The 25,871-nt window shown below is 41.9% G+C and overlaps 1 protein-coding gene across 1 annotated transcript in view; it reads right to left on the bottom strand.

The window, feature by feature from the left end:
- Positions 1–25,871, bottom strand: part of COL25A1 (collagen type XXV alpha 1 chain) — a 550,081-nt gene that overhangs the window by 107,781 nt on the left and 416,429 nt on the right. The window contains 2 exon segments of the mRNA XM_039913724.1: positions 969–995; positions 18,675–18,710. Of these exon segments, the coding sequence (XP_039769658.1) occupies positions 969–995; positions 18,675–18,710 (63 nt within the window).

The raw sequence follows: 25,871 nt of genomic DNA, 5'->3' as shown, positions 1-25,871 counted from the left end.
CCTGGCTGTGTGTGGACTGGGGAAACTTTACAATTTCACACTGTGTTTATTAGAAGCACGACTGCTAAGAACGTACTTTCCTTACAGTCTCACCCACTAGCTTTCATGATCGTTTGGCTCAAAGATTATTCCAACAAATGCCAGTGGACCAATGATTGAAAATAAAAATTATATCCTAGACATTCTTCTGAGATATCAGAACAGGAACATATTTTTTAACTTGTGATATTACCTTTTTTTTTCCAGTTTCCTTGGTTCTTTCTTTCACATTAAGCCCATTTTCTGTCCAATATGACAGTTTCTTTCATCCTTTGAAAGCATATTAAATTTTTTGGCCTCGGTGGTTTTTGGATAAGACTCTGGAAATGAGCCACCTCTTTGCTTTTATTATGGACATATTTAGTACTTTAGTAATGGTGGTTCCCTCCCTTATACTGGACAGTGGGTCCTGATGAGTATAAAGGATGATGACAGCACTCACAAGAAGTTCTATCTCAAGTTACCTTAGCAACAGAAAGACACGGGTAGGTCACCGAGTACAGCAACCAAACCCTATTTATCAGCAGCACCTACATCTTTTGTTTCTTCTGGTAGGTTTTGAGTCACCTGGCATGGATATAATTGAATAAGAACATGCCTTCAATCTGAAACCTTGTCTCACCTCTGTCAGTGATTTAGGATTTTACCAGCCCTTGAATAAGTATAATGACCCTTCAGCCCCCAACTTTAGCAGATTGAAAACTGTTTGTTTCAAATTGCTTGAATTTCTTAGAGTGGAGAGAATTAGCAGTCTTGGGACTCCTATTATGCAAATGTATTTTAAGAGAACAGAATTCAGAGACAAAGCTAACTGCTTCAGTGTGATTTACTGAATCATTTACGGCAGGTAATTCCACCCACCTCTCCTGCTTTTCAATTTGGGCCTATGAAATATAATAACGTTCACACCATTGTTGTTTGTACTATACCTTTTGTCCAGGAGGTCCCTGAGGTCCCTGAAAATGGAAAACAATTCAATTAGCATAATAATGCAGCCAATTTAAGCTTAAACGACCAACTGAAACTCCTCAATTGTATAAGCCTTCCTATGCTGGAATGAAACCAACTGGTGCTTTGAATACCAAAGCTAATGAAAACTTGGAGTCAAGAAATACAATGAATGGACCTTTTTTTTCTTCTCTTGAATGGCATTAAACAAACAACATAGGATTCTCTGACTTTTCTTTTTTAAATTTTTTTTGGCTATTTCAGCCTATGTGCTTCTTGGCCAAGTACCTGCAAATGCATCAATCATATTTACTGAGCGCTTAGTATACTGTACTAAGCATTTGAGAAGCAGCGTGGCTCAGTGGAAAGAGCCCGGCCTTGGGAGCCAGAGGTCATGGATTCGAATCCCGGCTCTGTCACTTGTCAGCTGTGTGACTGTGGGCAAGTCACTTAACGTCTCTGTGCCTCAGTGACCTCATCTGTAAAATGGGGATTAACTGTAAGCCTCACGTGGGACAACCTGATTACCCTGTATCTACCCCAGTGCTTAGAACGGTGCTCTGCACACAGTAAGTGCTTAACAAGTACCAACATTATTATTGTTGCAATGTACTCTCCCATGTGCTTAGTACAGTGCTCTGCACACAGTAAGTGCTCAATAAATGCCACTGATTGATGGATTAGTTTTGCTTCGTATGGCTCGTTCCTCAGAGGTAAGGATAACAATTTCTTTAACGGTGGTTTATCGTCTTGTATTTCTAATTGGTCTCTTCAGGCTTTTCTTCCCCTCTGAACACATTCTGGAAAGTCTGGCTCACTCAAACCGTCACCCAGGGCCCTAATGTCTGAGGAAAAATAAAATGGCTTAATTTACTTCTCCATTTTAATAATAACTCTGGGAGTAAAGCAGGGGGCCTGTGACCCAATTTATGGGGAAGCGATTCAAGTCTGGGGAGGTTAAGCACCTTGTTTTACAATCACTCAGCAAGTCAGGGTGAAACTGGAAACAGAAGCCAGGTTTCTGAACATTGCTGCTTTTGCAAGAGATGGCTAATCAATCAATCGTATTTAACTGTGCACTTACTGTGTGCAGAGCACTGTACTAAACACTTGGGAGAGTACAGTATGCAGAGTTGATTAGAAATGTTCCCTGCCCACAGCGAGCTAAGTTTTGTTTTATACTAATGTCTCCTCCAGAGTGCAAATCACTTCAGGTAGGACTGGTGTTGCCAAGGAGGGACAAGAGAATAAATTACTATGATTTTTTATAAATGAATTTTATACACATTGTTTTTGTCTGTCTCCCCCGATTAGACTGTAAGCCCGTCAATGGGCACGGATTGTCTCTATCTGTTGCCGAATTGTACATTCCAAGCGCTTAGTACAGTGCTCTGCACATAGTAAGCACTCAATAAATACTATTGAATGAATGAATGAATTTTATAAATGAGACCTACAATTCAGATAATGGTACAAATGTCTGAGGGTGGGAATTTAACCTCTCTACCTGTTTTGTTCTGTGAGAGCTGGGTTAAGTTTTGGCAGTTGATTTTTCTTGCAATATCCACTGAAATGGAAACCACCTCTGAAAAATTACATGGAAATAGAATTTGAGGTGCGATTTTATTTGCAGTAGTCAGGAAATTCAGTTTCCAACACTAGCACACTGCCTCTTGCAAATATACTGTTCATTACAATAAGCCCTTTCATTTCATAATCCTACAAACCTCAGGCAATAGAACCTTTTATTTGAAAAATTAGAGTTCAATATAATACAGCAGAGTGGACTTTTGTGAAACCAAAGATCAACATACTTGGAATTTTCTATTCTGGCTTTCACATAGGTTAAGAGAAGCTGTTCAGAAGAAAGAAAGGTTTACTACTTAGACCGTGAGTGCAATATGGGTTAGGGACTGTGCCTGACCTGATTGACTCATATTTATTCCAGTGCTGAACAGGGTGTTTTGTACATAGGAAGTGCTTAACAAATACGATAATGATGATGATGATAGTTGCTATATGGCAACTTGTTTCAAGCGTTTCAATTCAAATTTTCAAATTTTGTACCTTGACGTATCCATCTTTTTATTATAATAATGTGTTTAAATATCCTTAAAGGCAGACAGTTCATTTCAGTTCATAATTAATGTCAAGTCTTAAGTGTCATAATATGATTTGATATTTACAGATCTCAGATGGAGAAATTACAGATTTTCATTCATTATAACCTGATTCTTATTCAACCAACTGTTTGGGGCACCGATACCTAAGATAAACCTACTGCCATAAAATTTCAATATATTTTTTTCTGACCAACGGCAAAGACTTCCTTCGTCTAAGGTAGGAAAGCAAATAGTTTGGATTCTTCTTTCGTTCCTTTGAGATGCTAGAGAGAGGCCTTCTAGCTCAAGAGTTTTGAATAAACCTGCCTCAACTTTAATCTAAGATGGATGTAGGCTTGTTATGGGCAGGGAATGTAGCTGCTAATTCTGTTGTAGTGTACTCACCCAAGCCCTTAGTACAGTGCTCTGCACATAGTCAACTCTCAATGAATATCATTGATTGAGTGATAAATTGATCAAAGATGGGTTCCTGATGAGAAACCATGTCTGTGATCGAGAGACGATGTACTGGACAGGATAAATCCTATGTCAGATGAAAATGTGAAAGGGAATTTACTTTTAACCAAATGAAAATACTGAGCTGAAACAACTTTGGCAGGTATTTCTGACCCATCGAAAACACGGGAAACTTCCATACTGCCTTGAATGACAGTGAAATTTTCCCTTTATTGTCATGACACAATAGACCCATGTGTGTTCACTTAAGTCCTTTCCAGAAACATTTTTTTAAATAGCATTTGGAGATGAATGGAATGTCAACTGGAGAAGATAATTTTATGATGTCATTTCTACTGTTTTATTTCAAATGATAGAGGGCATTTGATCAGCTGGGAAATCTATGCCAATTTTGGGTTCTGAGAATTTGAGACCGGGCTACAGCCCTACCTTTACTTTCTCTTTGTCCCTTTGAAGAAGTAGAGTTTGCGCCCCTTACATCCAAAACAGATATGCATCCTCTTCCTGGGGCCCTTCCTCAGAAAACAGTACAAAAGAATGAAATATAGAACAACAATCTATATGCATGAGGCAGTTGGCAGCACTGAATTCCTGAGAATATTTTAGCTCTTGAGATTACTGATATTAAGATTATCACTGCTCTGTTTTAAGGAGACAACTCTAACTCCAAGAATAAAACTCTATACTTGTCCAGGGCTTAGACAGTTGGTTTAAGTGAGATTAATTCCATTGTATTTATTGAGCGCTTATTGTGTGCAGAGCACTGTACTAAGCACTTGGGAGAGTACAATATAATAGATATGCCTACACATGAGCAAAAATGTCTGGTTACAAATCTCATTGATATGTTTTATATTTGTATCCTGGGAATGGGTCATTTTCCTGCTGGTAATTTTGCATTTGCTGATATAGCAATTTATCTGATTCTGTGCTTCTGATTCTTTCATTTTATTCTGATTCCCTGCATTTGTTCTTAATCTGAGTCCCTCTAAAACAAGAAACAGATTGACTGAAACAGCAAAACCGTGTCACTCAATAGACACACCATTCTTGTCACTCAAGTCAAATATTATAGAGTCTTCTTTACAGAAAATGGCTCATTGATTTTGTCCTTGATGTCGGGCTGAAGCTTGGAAAGCAATTTATTATTTCCGGTTGCAGGAGCAGCAATGGCCTGATGGACTAACTATGGAACTGATCTTTGTAAAGAAAAAAACCCAACATTTTGGAGATAAAGAAGTAACTGTGAAGTGAAGCAGTGGATGCCAGCCCAAAGACTAATGAGTTCTGTATTTCCTTTGGAATATGGGACCCCATTAATTTAGGGGATGATAAGGGATGGAGAGAAAGTAGAAGAAATAACCCTAAATTTAAAAGGACAATCAACCAGCAAAGAACTACAGGAGTAAATACAGGAAAAATCTACAATGCATAGCTGAAAGGTCATGGACTCTGAATTTTTCCCTGAACTCTTATGCATCAAGATACTAATAATGATAAAATGATAATAATAATTGTGGTAGTTAAGCTCTTACGATGTACCAAGCACCGTACTAAGCACCGGGGTAGATACAAACAAATCGGGTTGGCTATAGTTCCTGTCTCAAGTGGGGCCCACAGTCGCAATCCCCATTTTACAGATGAGGTAACTGAGGCACAGAGAAGTGAAGTGACTTGCACAAGGTCACACAACAGATGAGTGGTGGAGCTGGGATTAGAACCCGTGATCTTCAACTCCCAAGCCCCTGTTCTAACCACTACACCATGCTGCTTCGGGGTTAAATGTATTGGAGAGAATGTGAAATTCAAACACCTAATCCACCAAAATTTAAATGAGTTCAAAAGCCAAGTCATGGAAATTTGTCATACTTCAGAAAGAATCATTCAGGGTGTATTTGTTTTACATTTCAAATTCTACTCAGATGTTTTATGAATAAAGAAATGTAAGAAACAAACCCTGGCTACTATTTTATGCATGTCTGGTGTGTAATGCAGGTGGTATGTTTTATGAGATTCAGATTTCCTAGATCAAGGATTTAGAAGTGCCAAATTAGAAACTGCAATGAAAACTGCCTTGGACAAGAGAGAACTTGTTGAAACGTTTTCAAGGTAAAAAAAAAAAAAAAGAAAAAAAGAAATGATTTTGTAAACCCAGAGCCAGCTGGAGCGTGGTTTGGGGACTGGGGTGGTGACATCATAACACCGTGATGTCATGCGAGGTCCAGGGAGGGGTCAGTCTTGCCCCGGCTCTCCACCCCCTTTCCCCGCGGACCCCTCACTCCAGTTTGGGTTTGGGGCTCCCTCAAGTTGCAGTTCTGCCCTGGGCCATGACAGTCAATCAATCATGACGTCAATTACTCTCAGACACTCTCAGACAATCACTCTCCCCTACTTCAAAACCTTATTCAATTCATTCAATCCGTTCATTCATTCAATCGTATTTATTGAGTGCTCCCTGTGTGCAAAGCACTGTACTAAGCGCTTGATGGTACATCTCAGCGTGGCTCAGTGGAAAGAGCCCGGGCTTCGGAGTCAGAGGTCATGGGTTCAAATCCCGGCTCTGCCACTTGGCAGCTGTGTGACTGTGGGCAAGTCACTTCACTTCTCTGTGCCTCAGTTACCTCATCTGTAAAATGGGGATTAACTGTGAGCCTCACGTGGGACAACCTGATTACCCTGTATCTACCCCAGCGCTTAGAACAGTGCTCGGCGCATAGTAAGCGCTTAACAAATACCAACATCATTATTATTATCTCCTACAAGAGCCCTTCCCTAAGCTCCCCTTTCCTCTTCTCCACCCCACAGGATTTATGTGCATATCTGTCATTTATATTAATGTCTGTCTCCCCCTCTAGTCTGTAAGCTCGCTGTGGGCAGGAAATGTGTCCAATTATTGTTGTAGTGTACTCTCCCAAGCGCTTAGTACAGTGCTCTGCACAGAGTAAGCGCTCGATAAATATGATTGACTGACTGACCGACCAGAAGGGAAGCAGCTCTGTCCTGGTATCGGCTAGAATCCCAGATGCCCTTAGACCATTCCAGCCCAGGTTGGATTTTCTCCCTCAAGTGCTGTCTAATAATGATGATAATAATAACAATGATAATCATGATTTTGGTACCTAAGCGCTAACTATGAGCCAAGCACTGTTCTAAGCTCTGGAGGAGATACAATTTAATCAGGTTGGACACAGTCCCTGTCCCACAAAGGACTCACAGTCTAAGTAGGAGGGAGTAGTATTGACTCTCATTTTACAGATGACATGAAGTGACATGAAGGTCACACAGCAGACCTGTGGCAGAGCCACTAATTAGAACCCAGGTCCTCTGACTCCCAGGCCTCTTTCCACTAGGCCGAACTGCTTCTCTAGCCCCCGTGCTGTCCTGTTTCCCAGTGCAAAACTGCTTTCTGGCCTAGAGCAGGGTTGCGGTTAACGGAGAAATACTATCAGTGCTTACTATGTAGAAAGCACTGTACTAAGCACTGGGGAAGGACACAGGGGCAAGAATTAGACAAGAGTCCCTAATGGAGCTAGCGGAAGCCCTCTTCTGGGGCCAGGATATTGCTTTCTGCCATGGTTTTCCAATCATCTATCATTAGGCTCCCCCTGGGGTTTTGGGCAGTTGATTTGCTTCTTTATCTCCTTTCAGCCCTGCTTAGGATACCGTGAAGTATAGAATGTTGCACCCAAAGCAGCAATCTGCAGCTCTTTGGGCCAGAGATCCAGTTGACCCTCGGTGTCAATACTTAGCAAAAATGTAATAATAATAATATTGATAACTGTGGCATTTGTTAAGCACTTATTTTGTACCAGGCACTGAAATAAGTGCTGGGGTGGAGCAAATCGGGTTGGACACGGTCCCTGTCTCATATGGGGCTCACAGTCTCAATCCCCATTTTATAGATGAAGTAACTGAAGCACAGAGAAGTGAAGTGACTAGCCAAAGGCCACACAGCAGGCAAGTACTCAGCTTGTCACATGAACCTTCCTGAACAAAGTTCACCAGCACTCCTGGCTTGGCGGTTACGTCTCCCTCACTGCTCACCCATTAGCACTCCAGTGGGGCAAGGAGTCAAAGAAAGAGTGTTCCCTCTCTCTGTTGAGAGGTAATATTACTGTGAAACAACAAGGCATTAAATGGCCAATGCCATTCAAATATATTAAGATGTGACCCCTTCAAACAGGCCCAAGTGTGCTAGACCGAACTTTTTCTAATATGGACCCTGGATCCTGACTCCTTTGATGAGGCTGCTCTTAAATAGACTCCTGAAGCCACACACTTGGTTTTGTGGTGGCACTGTGGCCCAAGAGAAAGAAAATGGAAGGAATGAAAAAGGAGGAGTAAGGGCTTGGAGTCAGGAGACCTGGGTTTGAGTTCCAGTTCAACCACTTGGCCTCCTGTACATGACCCTGGGCAAGTTATTTAACCTCTCTGGTCCTCAGTTGCCTCATCTGGAGAAGCAGCATGGCTTAGAGAGACAATCACGGGCCTGGGAGTCAGAGGACCTGAGTTCGAATCCCAGCTCTGCCACTTGTCTGCTGGGTGTTCCTGGGCAAGTCACTTGATTTCTTTGTGTTTCAGTTTCTTCTCTGTAAAATGGGGATTCAATACCTATTCTCCCTCCAACTTGTGGAACAGCGACTGTGTCCAAACTGATGGTCTTCTATCTACCCCGGTGTTTAGAACAGTATTCGACACATAATAAGTGCTTTAACAAACATGAAACAAACTAAAAAACTGTTAAGTGGGAGTAAAATAGATTGTGAAACCTACACAGTACCAAGGCTGTGTGAGATCTCATAACCCTAGTTCTTAGGACATAATAGATACTGCAATTGTTATTTGCTGAAGATAACAATACTTGTTTACCTGACTTATTTTTGCAGTGTTGATTTGGGTCTCAATAATCCATTTTAGAAAATCAGTGCACAGTCAGTAATAATAATGGTGATATTTGTTAAGTACTTACTATGTGCCAAGCACTCTACTAAATGGTGCAGTAGATACAGACTATGCAGATCAGACATAGCCCCTGTCTCCCACAGGGCTCAGAAGTCTATGTAGCAAGGGAGAACAAGTATCGTATCCCCATTTTACAGATGGGGAGAGTAAGGCATTCATTCAATTGTATTTATTGAGCGCTTGCTGTGTGCAAAGCACTGTACTAAGCACTTGTGGGAGTACAATAGGATAACAGACACATTCCCTGTAATGAATGTTTTTACTAACCTGCTTTATGGTATCTGTCAAGCTCGTTATGTGCCAGACACTGTACTAAGCACTGGAGTAGACCCAAGCCAATCAGGTTGGACACATGGGGTTCACAGTCTTAATCCCCATTTTGCAAACGAGGGAACTGAGGCACCCAGAAATTAAGTGACTTGCCCAAGGTCACACAGCAGACAAGTATCGGAGCCAGATTTTTGATAGAATGCTAGTGGGGAATCAGAGACCATTCTTCAAACAACTCGTGACCGGATTGAATACGACGTTAGAAGAAACTATTTGGATTTACATATTTCAACATGAGATGTGGCCCCCACATTAAAGACAAAATCATTATAATAATGCATTTTATCCACTATTTGATAAAATCAGAATTCAGGAATGAATTTTGAATGCTAAATGCCACCAGATAATTAAGGGCAGATACATGCATGTCGAAACTGGATTCTGAACACAGTGGTTATGTCTGCAAGGGAGACGTTATGTGAAAAAATAGGAAAAGCAAAATTGACATTTCTTAACAGCCCCAACAAAATTAGCCAGGAGGATTGATATTGATATTCAACTCACCCTCAGCCCCACAACACTTATGTATGCATCCATAATGTATTTCAATTTCTATCTCTCCTTCTAGACTTCGTGTCGGCGGGGAACATGTCTACCGACTCTATTTTGCTGTGCTCTCCCAAAGACTTAGTGTAGGGCTCTGCACACAGTAAAGCACTCGATGAATATGACTGATGATTAAAACGCTTTAATTCAGCACAGGAAAACAAATAAATTGTTCCTTGCTTCCTATTGGTCCATGATCCCACCTGATTGAAGGGTGCTGGTGAACACACAATGCTTCCCTAACTTTCCTCTTTTCTCCTGAAGCTTCCAGTCTGCCGAGCAGGCTGACCCACACTCTCCCTAGGGTGGCAGGCGAAGGTGGGGGAATGAAAGAGGGAAAGAAAATAAAAGAAAGAAGAAGAAGGGGCAGGGGGAATGAAAAGAAGAGGTAAAGGATCTGAAAAACTCCAAGAAACTTTTTCTGAAGCAGATGTGCTGATGGCATAGTTCCTAAAGTTTAAGGAGGGAAAAAACAAAACATAAGAGGTTCCCAAAATATTCATCTTATCAGCATAGGACAGTTCCTACAAACACTAGCTTGGAACTATCCTATTTCCCCCCATATAGATCTGTAGGGGAGGGGAAAAAAAACAAAACAGCTGGAAAATTCCTTACAGAAACTTCACCTGGCAGACACTACCAATGTTTACATCACCGTATGGACCTATGTCTAGGTGCAGTTAATCCATCCTGTCTATATATTCAATAGATTGTTCCTTGTTTGCTGAACCCAGAGTGGAAATGACCCAGAAGGAAAGAAAAATTAACAGGCATCCTCTGTCTGCATGATTAAATACACTTCCCAAGTGTGCCATTAAAAAAAAAATTATAGCCTGCAAAGGCCAATCAACCCTACCTTCTGCTCTCCATAAGGAAAAAATCCTTCTATTAAAGAAAGTCCAGGCACCTTCCCTCATGCTCACCAGGATTTATAAAAAGCTCAGTATCTCAAACAATGAAAGGAACTGTTTGAACTTTTATATAAAAAAGGTATCAATTTAATTTCAGATTAATGCAGGCACACATGCTTATAAGTGTGTCATTGCAGTTGTTTATTTACGCTGGTACTATCAAGGTTAGAGTGAGGATGTTATTTCTCATTCTTTCTTACTTTCTGTTTTCCCTTCCTCACTTGATTACTGTCTTCTGGTCACATACTATTGTGTCCCTCCATCCACCTGGATTTATCCTTGTGTGCTTGAGAGTAGAGGTGTGTTTGTGTGGGAGGGGCTGGGTGAGGGTGGTGACTGTGTCTATTACTGGGTGTTTTCTGATTTTATATATATATAGAGAGAGAGAGAGAGAGAGAAAACACGTGAACAAACAGATATTTAATCCCCATTTTACAGATGAGGGAGCTGAGGCACAGAGAAATTAAATGGTTTGCCCAAGGTCATACAGCAGGCAAGTAGTGGAGCCAGAATTATAGCCCCGTTCTCCTGATTCCCAGGCCTGTGCTCTTTCCACTAGATCACAAATGATGCACCATTCCATTTGCCCGTGACCCATAGAAAAAGGAAAAACAACAAATCAGGAAAATTTCCTCATGCTAATTTCAATGAGGAATCCAAGTAAAGAAGGAAAAATGATGTCCGGAATTAATTAAATGATTTTCTGCCCTTGGTTTTCCTACTGTCACTTCTTTTTTCATCTTTCTGTTTGCTATTTATTTAAGCCATTGGGTAAGCATTTCACTCCAGAAGAAAAATGGATTCTTGATTCCTGCTTAGGTAATATCTCAGCTCCTCCAGTCACCGTTTATAGGTTATTTCTGGAAGTTTTGTTGGAAATTTTTGTCGACAGGTTAAATACACAGGATTGGAAAAGAAGAAAAACATCATTTTAAATAATTTCATCCAAACCGTTTGTTATTTCACTTGGGTCTTTGGTTATGAAGGTCTCAATGGGTCAGAAAAAAAGTGGGATTCCCCGTGCTGAAGCTATGCTTGTTCCCTAAAATAACTATTACAGGTATATCATAGGTTTCAACCACCCTACTGATACAAATCCCCAATATTGTTGCTATTTTATCCCAGGAGCACCTCAGGATTACAACCTGTTTTGCGAGATGCCTAAAGCACCTGTGAGCTCGTGATGGGCAGGAATGTGTCTGTTGCTCTACTGTACTCTCCCAAGCGTTTAGTACAATGCTCTGCATACAGTCAGCACTCAATAAATACGACTGAATGAAAGCCGTCTGTCTCCCCGATTGGTCCTGACTCTTGGGGAAGTAAATCCCTTACCACGCCCTCAATCAACCGATCAATGGATGGTATTTCTTGAACTCTAACTTAAAGCTCCTCTAGACTCTAAGTTTTTTGGGGGGCAGGGGAGATGTCTACCATCTCTGTTATACTGAACTCTCCGTAGCGCTTAGTACTGTGGTCTGTATGCAGTGAGTGTTCAATAAATATGATTGATTGGGAGGAGAGCACGATCACATTTAATTACATGCACTTAGCCCATTGGAGACTTTAGTAGAATAGATTTGGCAGACATGATCTCTGTCCTTGAAGGCGCTTACAGTCTAGTGGGGAAGCAGTGTGGCCTAGTGGAAAGAGCATGGGCCAAGGAGGCAGAGGAAGTGGGCTCTAATTCTGCTCCACCACAGTGTCTACTCTGTGACCTTGGGCAAGTCACTTGACTTCTCTGTGCCTTAGTTACCTCATCTGTAAAATGGGGATTAAGACTTTGAGCCCCATGTGGAATAGCAACTCTCTCCAACCTGATTACCTTGCATCTACCCCAGTGCTTAAAACAGTGCTTGACATATAATAAGCACTTAAATACCACAATCATTCTTCTCTTCTTCTTATTACTACTAATAATAATGAGAAGAATATAAATGAGAGGCAGCAGAGCACAAGGAAATGTACATAAGGGCTGTGGGACTGGGGGTGGGGTGAATATCAAAGTAATTAAGATGTTCAGACCCAAATGCACAGATGACGCTCTTCAATGGGCTGTGCTGAAGTAATCATCAGTGAATTCATCTTGGAGTAAGCTCTGCCATAGACTTTTAAGATGTTGAAGAGACTTCTGAACAGATAACCAAAGTTGTTTAACAGCAGAGGCACTTTAATTTAGAAATAGATGCCACTGATGCTCATTGCATCCCATTCAGAGATATTATTACCCAAAGAGGACCTCATTGAACTTTAAAGAAGGAAAAAACAAAACAAAACATGAGGTTCCCAAAATATAAGTCTTATCAGTCTCATCGTGAATCATTTCAGGATGCTGAAACACATGAAGCAGTTACCTTTTTTTAAATAGTATTTAAGTAATAATTATAATGTTGGCATTTGTTAACTGCTTACTATGTGCAGAGCACTGTTCTAAGCGCCGGGGTAGATACAGTGCTTACTATATGCCAAGCACTATACTAATCACTGGGGAAGAGACAAGATAGTGAAGTTGGACACAGTCAAGGGGCTCACAGTCTAAATCCCCATTTTACAGATGAGGCAACTGAGGCAAAGAGAAGTCAAGTGAGTTCTTCCCCAAGGTCACACAGCAGACAAGTGGTGGAGCTGGGATTAGAACCCAGGTCCTCAGACTTCCAGGCCTGTGCTTTTCCCACTAAGCCACACTGCTTCTGTGGTTTGCTCACCACCAGCTAAATCTTGGAAATAAAAAGTCTTGTTTCAATTTTCAGGAAGGCAGATGAAATTCTATATAGAGATTGAAATAAATGCCCCTAATAGAGAAAGATGTTCCTAGTGTGCATAGATACTGAGAATGAGTTAGCCTGATTAGGGATAGTTTAGGTAGAAAGTAAGAAGGCTTTTGTGCAATATAAATATGGACAAATTTTTTTACTAAAGTCACAAAACCACTACCTCATTCAGCAGAACAAGCTTCTACATTCTATATCTGTGGCTTCTTGCAAACACTCATAATCATATTATAACTCCTCATTTATTTAAAATTCGGAGGTTATGCTTTGAATTACCTTAATAAAGATTAAACAATAGTTTTGTGACATTTATCATTACAGTATATAGTTTTTAAAGGAATTTCATATTATATTTCTAGAGGCTTTGGAATGGATCCTAATTTATAAAATGGGAAAATGTGTTCCATGATACAGCCATTCAATCAATCAATAATATCTGAGTGGCTACTTCACCCAGAACACTGTGTTAAAGGACCCAGACACTAAAATAAGTTACAGATGGGAGGAAGAAGGAAAAGGAGAGAGTTATATGAGTTAGAGCTTAAGAAATAAGATATGTAAGATATGCCTTTAAGTGTTATGGGAGGTTGTGGCTACTTAAATGCTTAGATGGTGCAGAAGGGCTGAAATAGCAGTTGGAGGATATAAACCAGGGAGCATGGAAATTAATCAGGGAAAGTCTCTTGGAGGAGATGAGATTTCAAAAGGCCCTTGACTATAGGAGGAACTGTGGTGGGATGACTTTAAATAGGAAGGGAGTTCCAGACTGGAGAAAAAGGCCTAGGCAAGAGGTAAGTAGTGGGAGAGATGAGAATGAGGAAATGCGAGGAGGGTCAGCTTAAGATGAATGAACAGTGGGAGCTAGAATGGATTGAGAGAAGAGAGTGGATAAGAATGATGATGATGATTATAATAATGAAATAGTAATTTTGGTATTTGTTGCGTTTTGGGATAGACACAAGATAATCAGTTCAGATACTGCCCCTGACCCATATGGGGTTCACAGGGTACTGGAGAGGCTCACATGCTAGTGAGGAAAATAAAAAGTGAGATGACTTGCCCATCTCTTCCACAGCAGACAAGAAGGGAATTGTGATAAGAAATCAGGCCCTTGGTCTTTCCACTAGGTCTGGAAGTCAGAAGGTCCTGGGTTCTAATGCTGACTCTGCTGCCACTGACCGCTGGGTGACCTTGGGCAAATCACTTCACTTCTCTGTGGCTCAGTTACCTCATCTGTAAAATGGGGATGAAGGATGTGAGGCCCATGGGGGACAGGGACTGTGTCCAACCTGATTAACTTGTATCTGTCCCAGTGCTTTGAACAGTGCTTGGAACACAGTGAGTACTTAACAAGTACCATAATTATTATTACAATGCCTGGCACATAATGAGTGCTTAAAACAACAAAAAAAGAGGGGGGGAGTCAAAAGTAATGGCATAGCTGTGGACTTCAAAGACGAGAGAATGGTAGTATTGGCAACTTTGTTGGGAAGAGGATTTGGGAGGGAAGATGAGATCAGTTTTAGACATTTTGAATTTGAGATGTCAGTGGGACATGCAGATAGAGAAGTCCAGAAGGAAGGAGGAAAAGCCAGATGGCAGTGAAGAGGAGGAAGCGGTCGAAGCTAGTGAGATAGACTTTCATAGTTACAATCCCGTTTTAAAGGCATATGCCCAGGTTGCATCTTGGAGTGTGCCCATTTTTTTTTTCCACTGGCTAGGTCATTTACTTCTACAAAATAAGTATGGCTGCACATATTTGCTGGGATTACCAGGATGCAATCATTCTGAGAACATGGTACTATTTTAATTGGGTGTATAGTGGAGAAGCAGCGTGGCTTACTGGTCAGAGTACTGGTCTGGGACTCTAATAGTTATTAAGAAAAGGAAAGGGGTATAAAAGAGTACTCTGTGTTACCTTCAGCTGAGCTAGATTTCAAAGATGAGGAGGAAGTAGAGCATTCGAGGATGGTGACATTACTCATTTCAGAATAAATTTGAGTTTAATAACATTCCTTCTTAAAATGATCCAGCTAGTGAGTCTGGGGCAGGAATATGTGACTTGTTATTTGTAATTTTATCCAAGGGGGTAGATATATGAATCCAAGACAGAGAGACCATATTATTTGTGTTAATACTCCTGTTACCCTCCTCCGGTCGGGTTTTGGTATAAAATGCTGTCTAGAAAGGGGTACACAAGGGCATTTCTGATTAGGCACACAAAGTTATGATTCTTCTAAAGTTATTTTCCTTTTTAAGCTATGTCTAGGCCAGAGGGTGTATTACCATAGATTTTTTATTAAGAATCATGGAATCAGAGCAGAGGATTGCATCTTTATATTCATATATTTAGCATTAAAGTAATGTTTTGTTTTGCTGTCTCCCCCTTTTAGACTGTGAGCCCGTTGATGGGCAGGGACTGTATCAGTTGCCAAATTGTATATTCCAAGCACTTAGTACAGTGCTCTGCACACAGTAAGTGCTCAATAAATACGATTGAATGAATTAAAGTATCTCTGATCATTTATTTTTCATTAGCACAAACCCTAATTGGGGGGAAAAAGTGAAAGAACATAAAAGATCTTCATATGTAACATAAAAAAAATCCTTCCAGTAGAAAAATTCAAAGGAATAAAAGCTTATCTTAATAGGGAGCCAGTTGAGAACTTAATTTTCACACTATTCAATGACTGAACATTATAGCCTAACTATAATCTCAATGGTTGTATATTATAATTCACCCAAAAGCTGGATTCTCCCATTTGCAGACTTAAAGTTACAGACATACTAGTGGAATTATGCATTTTTAAATGAGTTATTACCCTTCTCTCTCCATGTTCATTTTCTTGCATTTTTCTAAGGTTTTTCCCTCTTCTACTCGGCCTGTCACTCCCTTTCTCTTGCCAGCTCTTTATGAACTTGTCTCTCTCCTAACCTGTCCTACTTCTGACTGCTCTTCTCTCTCTCTCCCTCTCCACCTTTCCCTTTGTATTGCCCTCTGCCCCTTCCTCTCTCCATAATTCTCACATTTTTCATCTTTCCACTCATCTCTCCATCTTTCCAACATCTTTCTCCCTCTCTCTTCTGGTCTCCCCTCCATCCCTCCCTGTATCTCTCTGGTTCTCTCATTCTTTCTTCCCATCTCTTCACTTTCAGACAACATTCTCAGCAGTTTTTCCCTAGCAGGGATCACAGCAGAAAGGATCGAGGGGCTCGAAGAAAGCCTGAAGGTAATGTGCCTGAAACTTTCAGATCGGCCCCTGGCTACCATGGAGTTAGGATTTATGGGAGGTCTTTTTCCTTCAACTCCACCTTCCCGACTCGCCTCCGTAAATTTCTGGGCTGGATTTTCAGGCCAGTCAGAGTTTACGTGGTTGAAAGGTGACCCCAGGAAGAATGGAGGCAGCTGTAAAGGCTGTGAGAACATGGCTGCCTTTCTCATCTTCCATTTCTGTCAACAGGGAGAGTGAATTTTCCCACTGGGCCAGCCCATCAGCTGTCAGGGCAGCACCAATCAGCAAGGGTGACCCCATTTAGACTTCATATATACACCTAGAGATGAGGAATAGCAGCTCAACTCCTAGAATTGATCTTGGTCTTTGAAGTACCGTAATGCTTTGTTTGCTAGGTTGTTTTTTTTATTGTATTAAGCACTTTTTAATGTGTCAGGTGCTATATTAAGCACTGGCGTAGATTCAAAGTAATCAGGTTGGATTTAATCCATGTCTGACACAGCGCTCATAGTCTCACTCCCCATTTTACAGATGAAGGAACTGAGGCACAAAAACGTTAAGTGACTTGCCCAAGGTCACACAGCAGACAAGTGGCAGAGGCAGGATTAGAACTCAGATCCTTCTGTCTCCCAGGCCTGAGCTCTTTTCACTAATTCTCACTACTTCTATGCTATAAAATATTCTCTGGGATAAAGTATCTACCAAATTCCTTATTTCAAGCAGGAGATAGGAGGTAACGGCCTTGTCCTGGAAGCCTTTAAACTCATAGTTTACCAAACTACTAGGTTGGTAAATAAACTTGTCAGGTGCATCGAGTGGACTGAAACGGTTCATGTGAGGTCTATGCCGGGGTCACAGGGATGGGTTATTTAACTCTCAATTTGCAAGCAATTACAAAAGGTTAATTTTTTTTAAATCCACTTCAGTTGGCCACTATTGCAAGAGAACAATGAACATGGTGGATATTTCTGCAATTCCATTATACATAGGTAGTCGGAGCTTCATTACTAAAAATTCTCTACAACACTGTAGACATTTTTTTGGACGTCCTGTTCAATCAAGGAAGTGTAGGTGCCTTAGTTCAAAATATGAACTTATTTCAATAGTCCTATATGGGCAAAGATGAGGGTTTTTAAAAATCTAGTGTATAAAGGTCCTAGAAATACTCCATTTCAGATAGCAGCACCCCCTAGAAGGGATAGGGTTGACAATTGCTACCATAATAATACAGGATTTGGCTCTGAATAATTTTGGGTTTCCTATAACTTGCTAGTTTTTCTTCATCTGAACTTGACAAATTCTGTCTCATCAACAGCTGATGCTACAATCTCCTCCTGATAGCATAGCCTAGTGGAAAGACCTGGGTTCTAATCCTAGATCTGACGGTTGCTGGCTACGATACCTTGGGTAAGTCATTTAACTTCTCAGTGCCTCAGTTTCCTCATTTGAAAAAAAGGGAATTCAATATCTGTTCTCTCTCCTACTCAGGCTGTGAATCCCAAGTAGTTCAGGGACTGTGTCCAACCAGGTTATCCTGTACCTACCTCAGGACTTAGTACAGTGCTCAGCACACAGCAGTTAGCAAATATTGTTATTATTTATAATTATTATAGTAATCCTTAAAGTCTCAGAACATGTTGGCCCCTCTAGAGCATTTGATTTCTTATGCCAAGGGAAGTAAATGCCACAATGATGATAGTAATAATTGTGGTATTTGTTAAGCACTTACTATGTGCCAGGCACTGTACTAAGCACCAGGGTAGGTACAAGGTAATTGGTTGGACAAAGTCCCTGTCCCACATAAGGCTCACAGTCTTAATCCCCATTTTACAGATAAGGTAACTGAGGCCCAGAGAAGTAAAATGACTTGCCCAAGGTGACACAGAAGACACACGGTGGATCCGGGAAAAGAACCCAGGTCCTTCTGACTCCCAGGGCGTTGCTCTATCTACTAGGCCATGTTGTTTCTCTGAAGGATTTATATACAGATTCAAGGAGATAAAAACACTCCTACCTTTGGTTTTTCATTTCTTTTGTTCTGTTATTGTTCATCCTATCCTCAAACAGCTCAAACTAAACAATTTTGCGATTTTGAAGGATTAAACTGAGAGAGATAGTTCTTCGACTGAAGATTGCTGATTTTGGCTCTTGTGAGGAAACCCTAGCACCTGGTTTTTTTCTCCAATGGACTACTGTCTTGCTTCACAAGGTTTCCCAGAGCAATTTAATGAAGCAGGAAATGGGTAGTCATTAATAGGGTTTTAATGCCTCACATACTAACTGCAATTTAATGAACTGTAATTCACTGACTGTAATTTACAAAACTTTGCCAAAAGAAGAGAAATAAAAGGTACTTACCATCAAGCCGTGTTCTCCTGGTTTTCCTGGTTCGCCCTTTAAAAGCGATGAAATCAATATTGTTAGATTTGTGCAAATTAAACCTCTATTTCAGTCAATTTACACATTTAAAGTATATCTCTGGCTTTACAGTTTCTTAAGTTTTCACTGAAGCCAAAACAGGCCCTCTTCCCCATCCAGGTATCACACTGCCATTGTGGTTGACATCAAAATGGGTCATTCATTCATACAGTGGTATTTATTGAGCACTTACAGTTTGCAAAGCACTGTACTAAGCACCTGGGAGAATGCAATATAGCAATAGACAAATTCCCTGCCCACGATGAGCTTACAATCTAGAGAGGGAAACAGACATTAATATTAATAGATATATTACAGATATGTACATAAGTGCTGTGTGGTTAATCAATCAATAGTATTTATAGAGAAGTTACTCTGGGTAAAGTGCTGTACCAAGTATTTGGAAGGATACAATAGAGTTAATAGGCAAGATCCTGTCCTCAAGAACCTTACAATCTAAAATACACTACAAGTAGGGGGAAGCAACCAAATATCCAGGTAGAAGTGTTGTGGGGAGACAGGATGGATGATTACCTAAGTGCTTAGAGAGCATAAGAGCACAAGTGCATGAGTGACATCACAGAGCGGGATTTAGGGTGGGGACATGAGAGATTAGCAGGGAAGGCTTCCCGGAGATGTGATTTTAGTAGGGCCATGAAAATGTTCTGCCGGATATGAAGGGGGAGGATGTTCCAGGGCAACGTGAGCAAGAGGATGTTGGCAAAAGAGATGAGAGCCAGCTGCAACGTGTAGGTAGGCATCGAGGAGTGAAGTGTGGGGGTTGAGTTGTAGTGGAAGAAGACAGGATACACAGAAGGGAGAGAGATGATACAGTGCTTTAAAGACCATCGTCAGAAGTTTCCTCTTGGTGCAGAGATGTGCTGGGAAACCACTGCAGGCCGGCAGAATCCGCTAGGCCAAAAATCTACTGTTGCTGGTTAGGGCAACAGTGACCGTGAAGGGGAGACGATGGCTAACTCTGAAACAGGAGAGGGCAGGGCTGTCAATGCTCCAAGGCTTCGGAAACAGATAGAGGAGGTGACGGTGATAGTCAAAGACAACCTCAAGGAAACAGGTGAGTGAGTGGGTATCATGAAAGTAGGGGGGCAAGATAATAGTCTGTCAGTGGCCTGAATCTTTTCCGGCTAGCACCGAAAGATGCCCATGGGCTTCCCTGGAGTCTGAGCTCAGTCTCAACCACCCCTGTTGCCTTTCATTCTCTTGGTAGTAGAGGGGCACTGCCAGACACCGGCTCTGCCCATCTGCCAATCCTGTTCACTGCTGGAGGGCACTGATTGTGGCCGTTTGCTGCTCTCTCTCGAGCGACGCTGCAGGGGGGAGTTCCATCCCATCAGGGGAGGGAGAACAATGAGGAACTCAAGACTATTTGGTGCCAAACACCTCTCCTCCAGAATTCCCTTCTGACTCCTTGGGAGAAGTTCTCCTCCCCCTCAGGCTGGGGTGAGACGGAGGGTGGGCGGAAGCAGAGAGCACTGCTGATGACGCTTTTTTTCGCCAGGGTCATGGGGAATTTCAGGCATGCACGGTGCCAAAAAGAGAGGGAGCACGATGCTACTATTACTGCTTCTCATCTTGTATTATGTTGTCAAGTCGCTTCCGAATCATAGCGACTCTGTGGACACATCTCTCCCAGAATGCCCCACCTCCACCTGCAATCGTTCTTGTAGCGGATCCATAGATTTTCTTGGTAAAATTATGGAAGAAGTTTACCACTGCCTTCTTCCAAGTAATAAACTTGAGTCTCTGCCTCGAATCCCTCCCATGCCTCTGCTGTCTAGCACAGGGGAGTTTTAAACTTTAGCAGATGGCCTTCCACTCGCTAGCCATTGCCCGAGCTAAAAATGGAGTGGCTAGGCCCTTGCTTGACTCTCCCTCCTGAAACCATGACTGGTAGAGGACTGGACACTCTTCAGGTGTGATCCTAAGAGGAAACTACTGCTTCTACAACAACAATATTAATAATAATAACAGTGATGATACTGACTGTGGTATTTGTTAATAATAGTAATTAATAATGGTACTTGTTTAGCGCTTACTATGTGGCAAGCTCTGTTCTAAGTGCTGGGATAGATACAAGTTAATTAAGTTGGACACAGAACCCTGTCCCTCGTGGGCTCACACTCTTAATCCCCATTTTTACAGATGAGGAAACTGAGTCACAGGAAAGTCAAGTGACTTGTCCAAGTTCACACGGCAGCCAAGTGGCAGAGACGTGATTGGAGCCCAGGTCCTTCTGACTCCCAGGTCCGCGTTCTAGCCACCAAGCCACTCTGCTTTTCACTTAAGTGCTGACTGCATGTCAAGTACTGTACCAAGCATAGATACAAGATAATCATCTTAGACACAATCTCTGTTCCACTTGGAACTCACAGTCTCAGGGGGAGGAAGAGAGGGGGAGAGAGAGTGAAATAGGAAAAGAATAGGAAGGACAAGCACAAAGGGACTCAGAAAAAGCACAGCCAAGCACTATTAGCGGAGGAGGACATAAAAGGGGACAAAGGATTACAGAAACAGTTAAAGAGAGATAGGAAAAGTGTGTGACTAGGGAAAGAAGAATGAGGAGAGAGGTGAAGTGGGAAAGAGAGAGTACAGGGTAGGAAGCACAAGGTCAGAGACTCAGAAATGGAGAAGCAGTAATTGAAGAGAGGAAAAGAGCCAACATGGAGAGAATTGTTAAAAGAGAAGAAAAGAAAAAGGGACAAAGTGAGAGGAAGTGAAGCTTTATTTTGCTTTATCTTGGAAAAAGTCCAGGTATTTCCATTAGCAAGAACATAACATCGTGCCATATTGGAGAAGAGGAAAAGTGGCCTACCTAGCCCGTATTCCCTCTCCAACGGGCACAGCAAAGGCATGTTGGAGGAACTGTGTGATGGCTGCCCGTCTTCATATCCATTCTCGGGGTTGTGCTACTAACACACCTCTAAGTCCTCCTTTACAGAAATATCAGCCCCGCATTTATCCAAACCCTAAAATACTAAATCCACTGCTCTATCTGCATTCAATAACTCCTACTGACAAAATATAGAGATATTCACTGAAGGATATGTAGCAACCAAATGACCATCACGAACATTCATTAGGGCTACTGATTTTTCGAACATTCTAATTGTATGAATGGAGCCACGATGGTCTTTTCAATGCATATTGCCATCATCTTGGAGCTTAAAAAAATGCACATACATTCCTGAGGCAATTTAGCCATTTTCTGTAGGAGATATAATCGAATAATATACTCAATTGTATACTAAGATCAGTAATCTCCCCAATAGACTGTAGACTCATTAGATTGTAAAATGGAGGGAAAGGGACTACTCATCCTTTTTTTGAAGTTTCCCAAGCACTTAGGTAAAGCTCTGTACCCAGCTGGTTTCCAAAAATAATGTTAATTGATGTCTACGGTAATATTAGTTGGGCAAACCCGGGTCTTCACCATTACCACATTGCATATCCAAACCACTCTCACCCCAGAGCTCTTACATACATATTCTAATACTCTCACCTTTCCCCTAACTGTAATTTAAGTGTCTATTGTCTGTCTCCCCCACTGGATCATAAAGTCCTTGAGGTCAAGACTTGTGTCTACTAAATGCATTATTCTCTCCCAAGCGCTTAGAAGCATGCCCTGCACACAGTAAGCTTGGCACATATTAAGCACTTAATACCAAAATTATTATTATTTTCCATCTCAGTGAATCTGTAGTTGGCCCTGCCCAGAAGCAAGAAGAAATAAGCCAGGGTACATCCAAATCTTTCAAATATGCATCCAGAGGCTCAGGGTTTCATTAGCACACTGTGTTCCCTGGCAAGAATCGGAATCAAACCCCAGTGATATAAGTTTGGAGAGAGTTCGTACAGCTGTTGATCCACAAAAGTTTGCAGATTTATACAGGCTTTTTTGCTTCCCCGATGCAGTACGGAGATGGGGAATGTAGAACCGTAATATTTTCCTTTGTCTGGTCTCCATCTAACAAAGCTCTGCACTGCCAAGTCATGCTCACCAATAAGTGGATACTAACTTCTGAATGAATTGTATAGACTCAAAACTGGGGGAATTGACTCAGTGAAGGCATTTGCTTTGTGTGTGACAATGAGACAGCGGTCAAGATTACGGATGAAATGAGATTTGGCTGAGAATTTTTTTTTGGATACAAGGCTCCTGGATTGACGTTTAACAAAATAAGTATTTAATCAGAATAGCCGTACAGACAATAGTCTGTGCTACCAACTATCATAATTACTATCAGTATCAAATACAAGACACAGGTCTCAGTTCTGAGGAAATCAGCTAACTCATTTGTCTAATATATTTAGAGGGAGCATCCAAAATGCACTTAGTTATAAATTGTCATTTAAAGGTATTCCTACTTCATTTTCCAGATAATCTCTGGGTTATAGGATTCAAAACAGGCTGGTCAAAATGTTTGATTTAAAAGGTCTGGACCTATAGTTCTACTCAGTATTTGTGAAATTAAAGTGAAAGGGCCATTGGATTTTAAAACGTTCAGAATGGTTCAGAAGACCCATTTACTAGCTGGAAACCAATTCCAATTCCAGCAAATCTATCAATATTTACTGAGCATTCCTGGACTTCTAACACTGTACTAATATGTCCCGATCCAGCCTACTGCTTTCTTTCCATGTCCGTTACTGTTGTGTTATAATAATGTTGGTATTTGTTAAGCGCTTACTATGTGCAGAGCACTGTTCTAAGCGCCGGGGTAGACACTGGGGAATCAGGTTGTCCCATGTGGGGCTCACATTTTTAATTCCCATTTTACAGATGAGGTAACTGAGGCACAGAGAAGTTAAGTGACTCGCCCACAGTCACATAGCTGACAAGTGGCAGAGCCGGGATTCAAACCCATGACCTCTGACTCCAAAGCCCGGGTTCTTTTTCACTGAGCCACGCTACTCTCCCAAGCGCCTAGTACAGTGCCCTGCACACAGTAAGCGCTCAATAAAAACAACTGATGGACTGATATTCCTTAAATAGAATTTTTAAAGCATATTCTGATCAAATAAACAAAGGTTCTAAAAAAAAAAAAAGCCAGGATAAACCTGCTGGACAGTGTCACGTACTTTCTTCCTACATGAAGAGACTGCTGATACTGAAAGCGCAAGCAACTCATCTTAAGTCTGCAAGGCTTGCTATCCCTGCTGACTTTTTTCGGCATTAACTAGAAATAGGAAAGGCTTTTGAGATAATGAGTCTTTCTGGGGGTTAGACAAAAGCGGCAGTGTTGCCTGATGGAGGGAGCACGGGCCTGGGAATCAAAGACCTGGGTTCTAATCCCGGTTCCATCACTTGTCTGCTGTGTGACCTTGAGCAAGTCACTTAACTTCTCTGCGCATTTACACACTCTCAATCATTTGCTCATACTCACTGACTGCTTACTGTGTGTAGGGCACTGTACTAAGTTATTGAGAGATACTGCAGATTTGGGAGACGCCTAACCTGCCCACAACGTGCTTCGCTTATGTACTTATCTTACATACCCTATTACTTAAGCACTAACTCATGATCGTAACCCCTTGGTCTTCTCCACCCTCTCTGTATTTGATTTTAATGTCTCCCTCTAAACTGTAAATTCTTTGAGGGCAGGGATCAAGTCTCTTAGCCTCACATCGAGCCAGAGAGAAGGGCCACCACCACCCGGTGCCCACTCGGTAAGCCCCGGGACAAAAAACTGAAACAAAGGGAGGGTCTCGGCCACCCCCTGCCCTCCCAGCTCTGCCGCTTGCCAGCTGTGTGACCTTGGGCAAGTCACTTAACTTCTCTGTGCCTCAGTTACTTCATCTGTAAAATGAGGATTAAAACTGTGAGCCCCACGTGGGACAACCTGATCACCTTGTATCCCCCAGCGCTTAGAACGGTGCTTTGCACATAATAAGTGCTTAACAAATACCACCATTTATTTATTTTTTTAATTTATCCCACCCCTTCCGCAAAAATTGAATCAAGGACCCAGACTCCCTCCACCCAGAGAAGCAGGACGGCAACTCACTAAGGAGTTTAAAATGTGTCAACCACCACCCATCAACACCTAAGGACTTGATAGCATTGCTCCTTCACTACCACAGACTCTTTGTCTTGTCACTGTTGACGACATCACCATCTTTCCTGTCTCACAAGCCCGTAACCTTGACATTAACCTTGCTTGACTCCTCTCTTTCATCCAAACCACGTATTCAAGCTATCACAAAATCCTACCTTTTCATTCATTCATTCATTCATTCAATAGTATTTATTGAGCGCTTACTATGTGCAGAGCACTGTACTAAGCGCTAGGGATGAACAAGTCGGCAACAGATAGAGACAGTCCCTGCCGTTTGACGGGCTTACGGTCTAATCGGGGGAGACGGACAGACAAGAACAATGGCACTAAACAGCGTCAAGGGGAAGAACATCTAGTAAAAACAATGGCGACTAAATAGAATCAAGGCGATGTACAATTCATTAACAAAATAAATAGGGTAACGAAAATATATACAGTTGAGCGGACGAGTACAGTGCTGTGGGGATGGGAAGGGAGAGGTGGAGGAGCAGAGGGAAAAGGGGAAAATGAGGCTTTAGCTGCGGAGAGGTAAAGGGGAGATGGCAGAGGGAGTAGAGGGAGAAGAGGAGCTCAGTCTGGGAACGCCTCTTGGAGGAGGTGATTTTTAAGTAAGGTTTTGAAGAGGGAAAGAGAATCAGTTTGGCGGAGGTGAGGAGGGAGGGCGTTCCGGGACCGTGGGAGGACGTGACCCAGGGGTCGACGGCGGGATAGGCAAGACTGAGGGACGGTGAGGAGGTGGGCGGCGGAGGAGCGGAGCGTGCGGGGTGGGCGGTAGAAAGAGAGAAGGGAGGAGAGGTAGGAAGGGGCAAGGTGATGGAGAGCCTCGAAGCCTAGAGTGAGGAGTTTTTGTTTGGAGCGGAGGTCGATAGGCAACCACTGGAGTTGTTTAAGAAGGGGAGTGACATGCCCAGATCGTTTCTGCAGGAAGATGAGCTGGGCAGCAGAGTGAAGAATAGACCGGAGCGGGGCGAGAGAGGAGGAAGGGAGGTCAGAGAGAAGGCTGACACAGTAGTCTAGCCGGGATATAACGAGAGCCCGTAATAGTAAGGTAGCCGTTTGG

Source organism: Ornithorhynchus anatinus, chromosome 12, assembly GCF_004115215.2.
Source record: "Ornithorhynchus anatinus isolate Pmale09 chromosome 12, mOrnAna1.pri.v4, whole genome shotgun sequence".
Classification (NCBI taxonomy): Eukaryota; Metazoa; Chordata; class Mammalia; order Monotremata; family Ornithorhynchidae; genus Ornithorhynchus; species Ornithorhynchus anatinus.
Note: the sequence above shows the minus strand (reverse complement) of the source record. Positions and strands in the feature narration are given on the sequence as shown.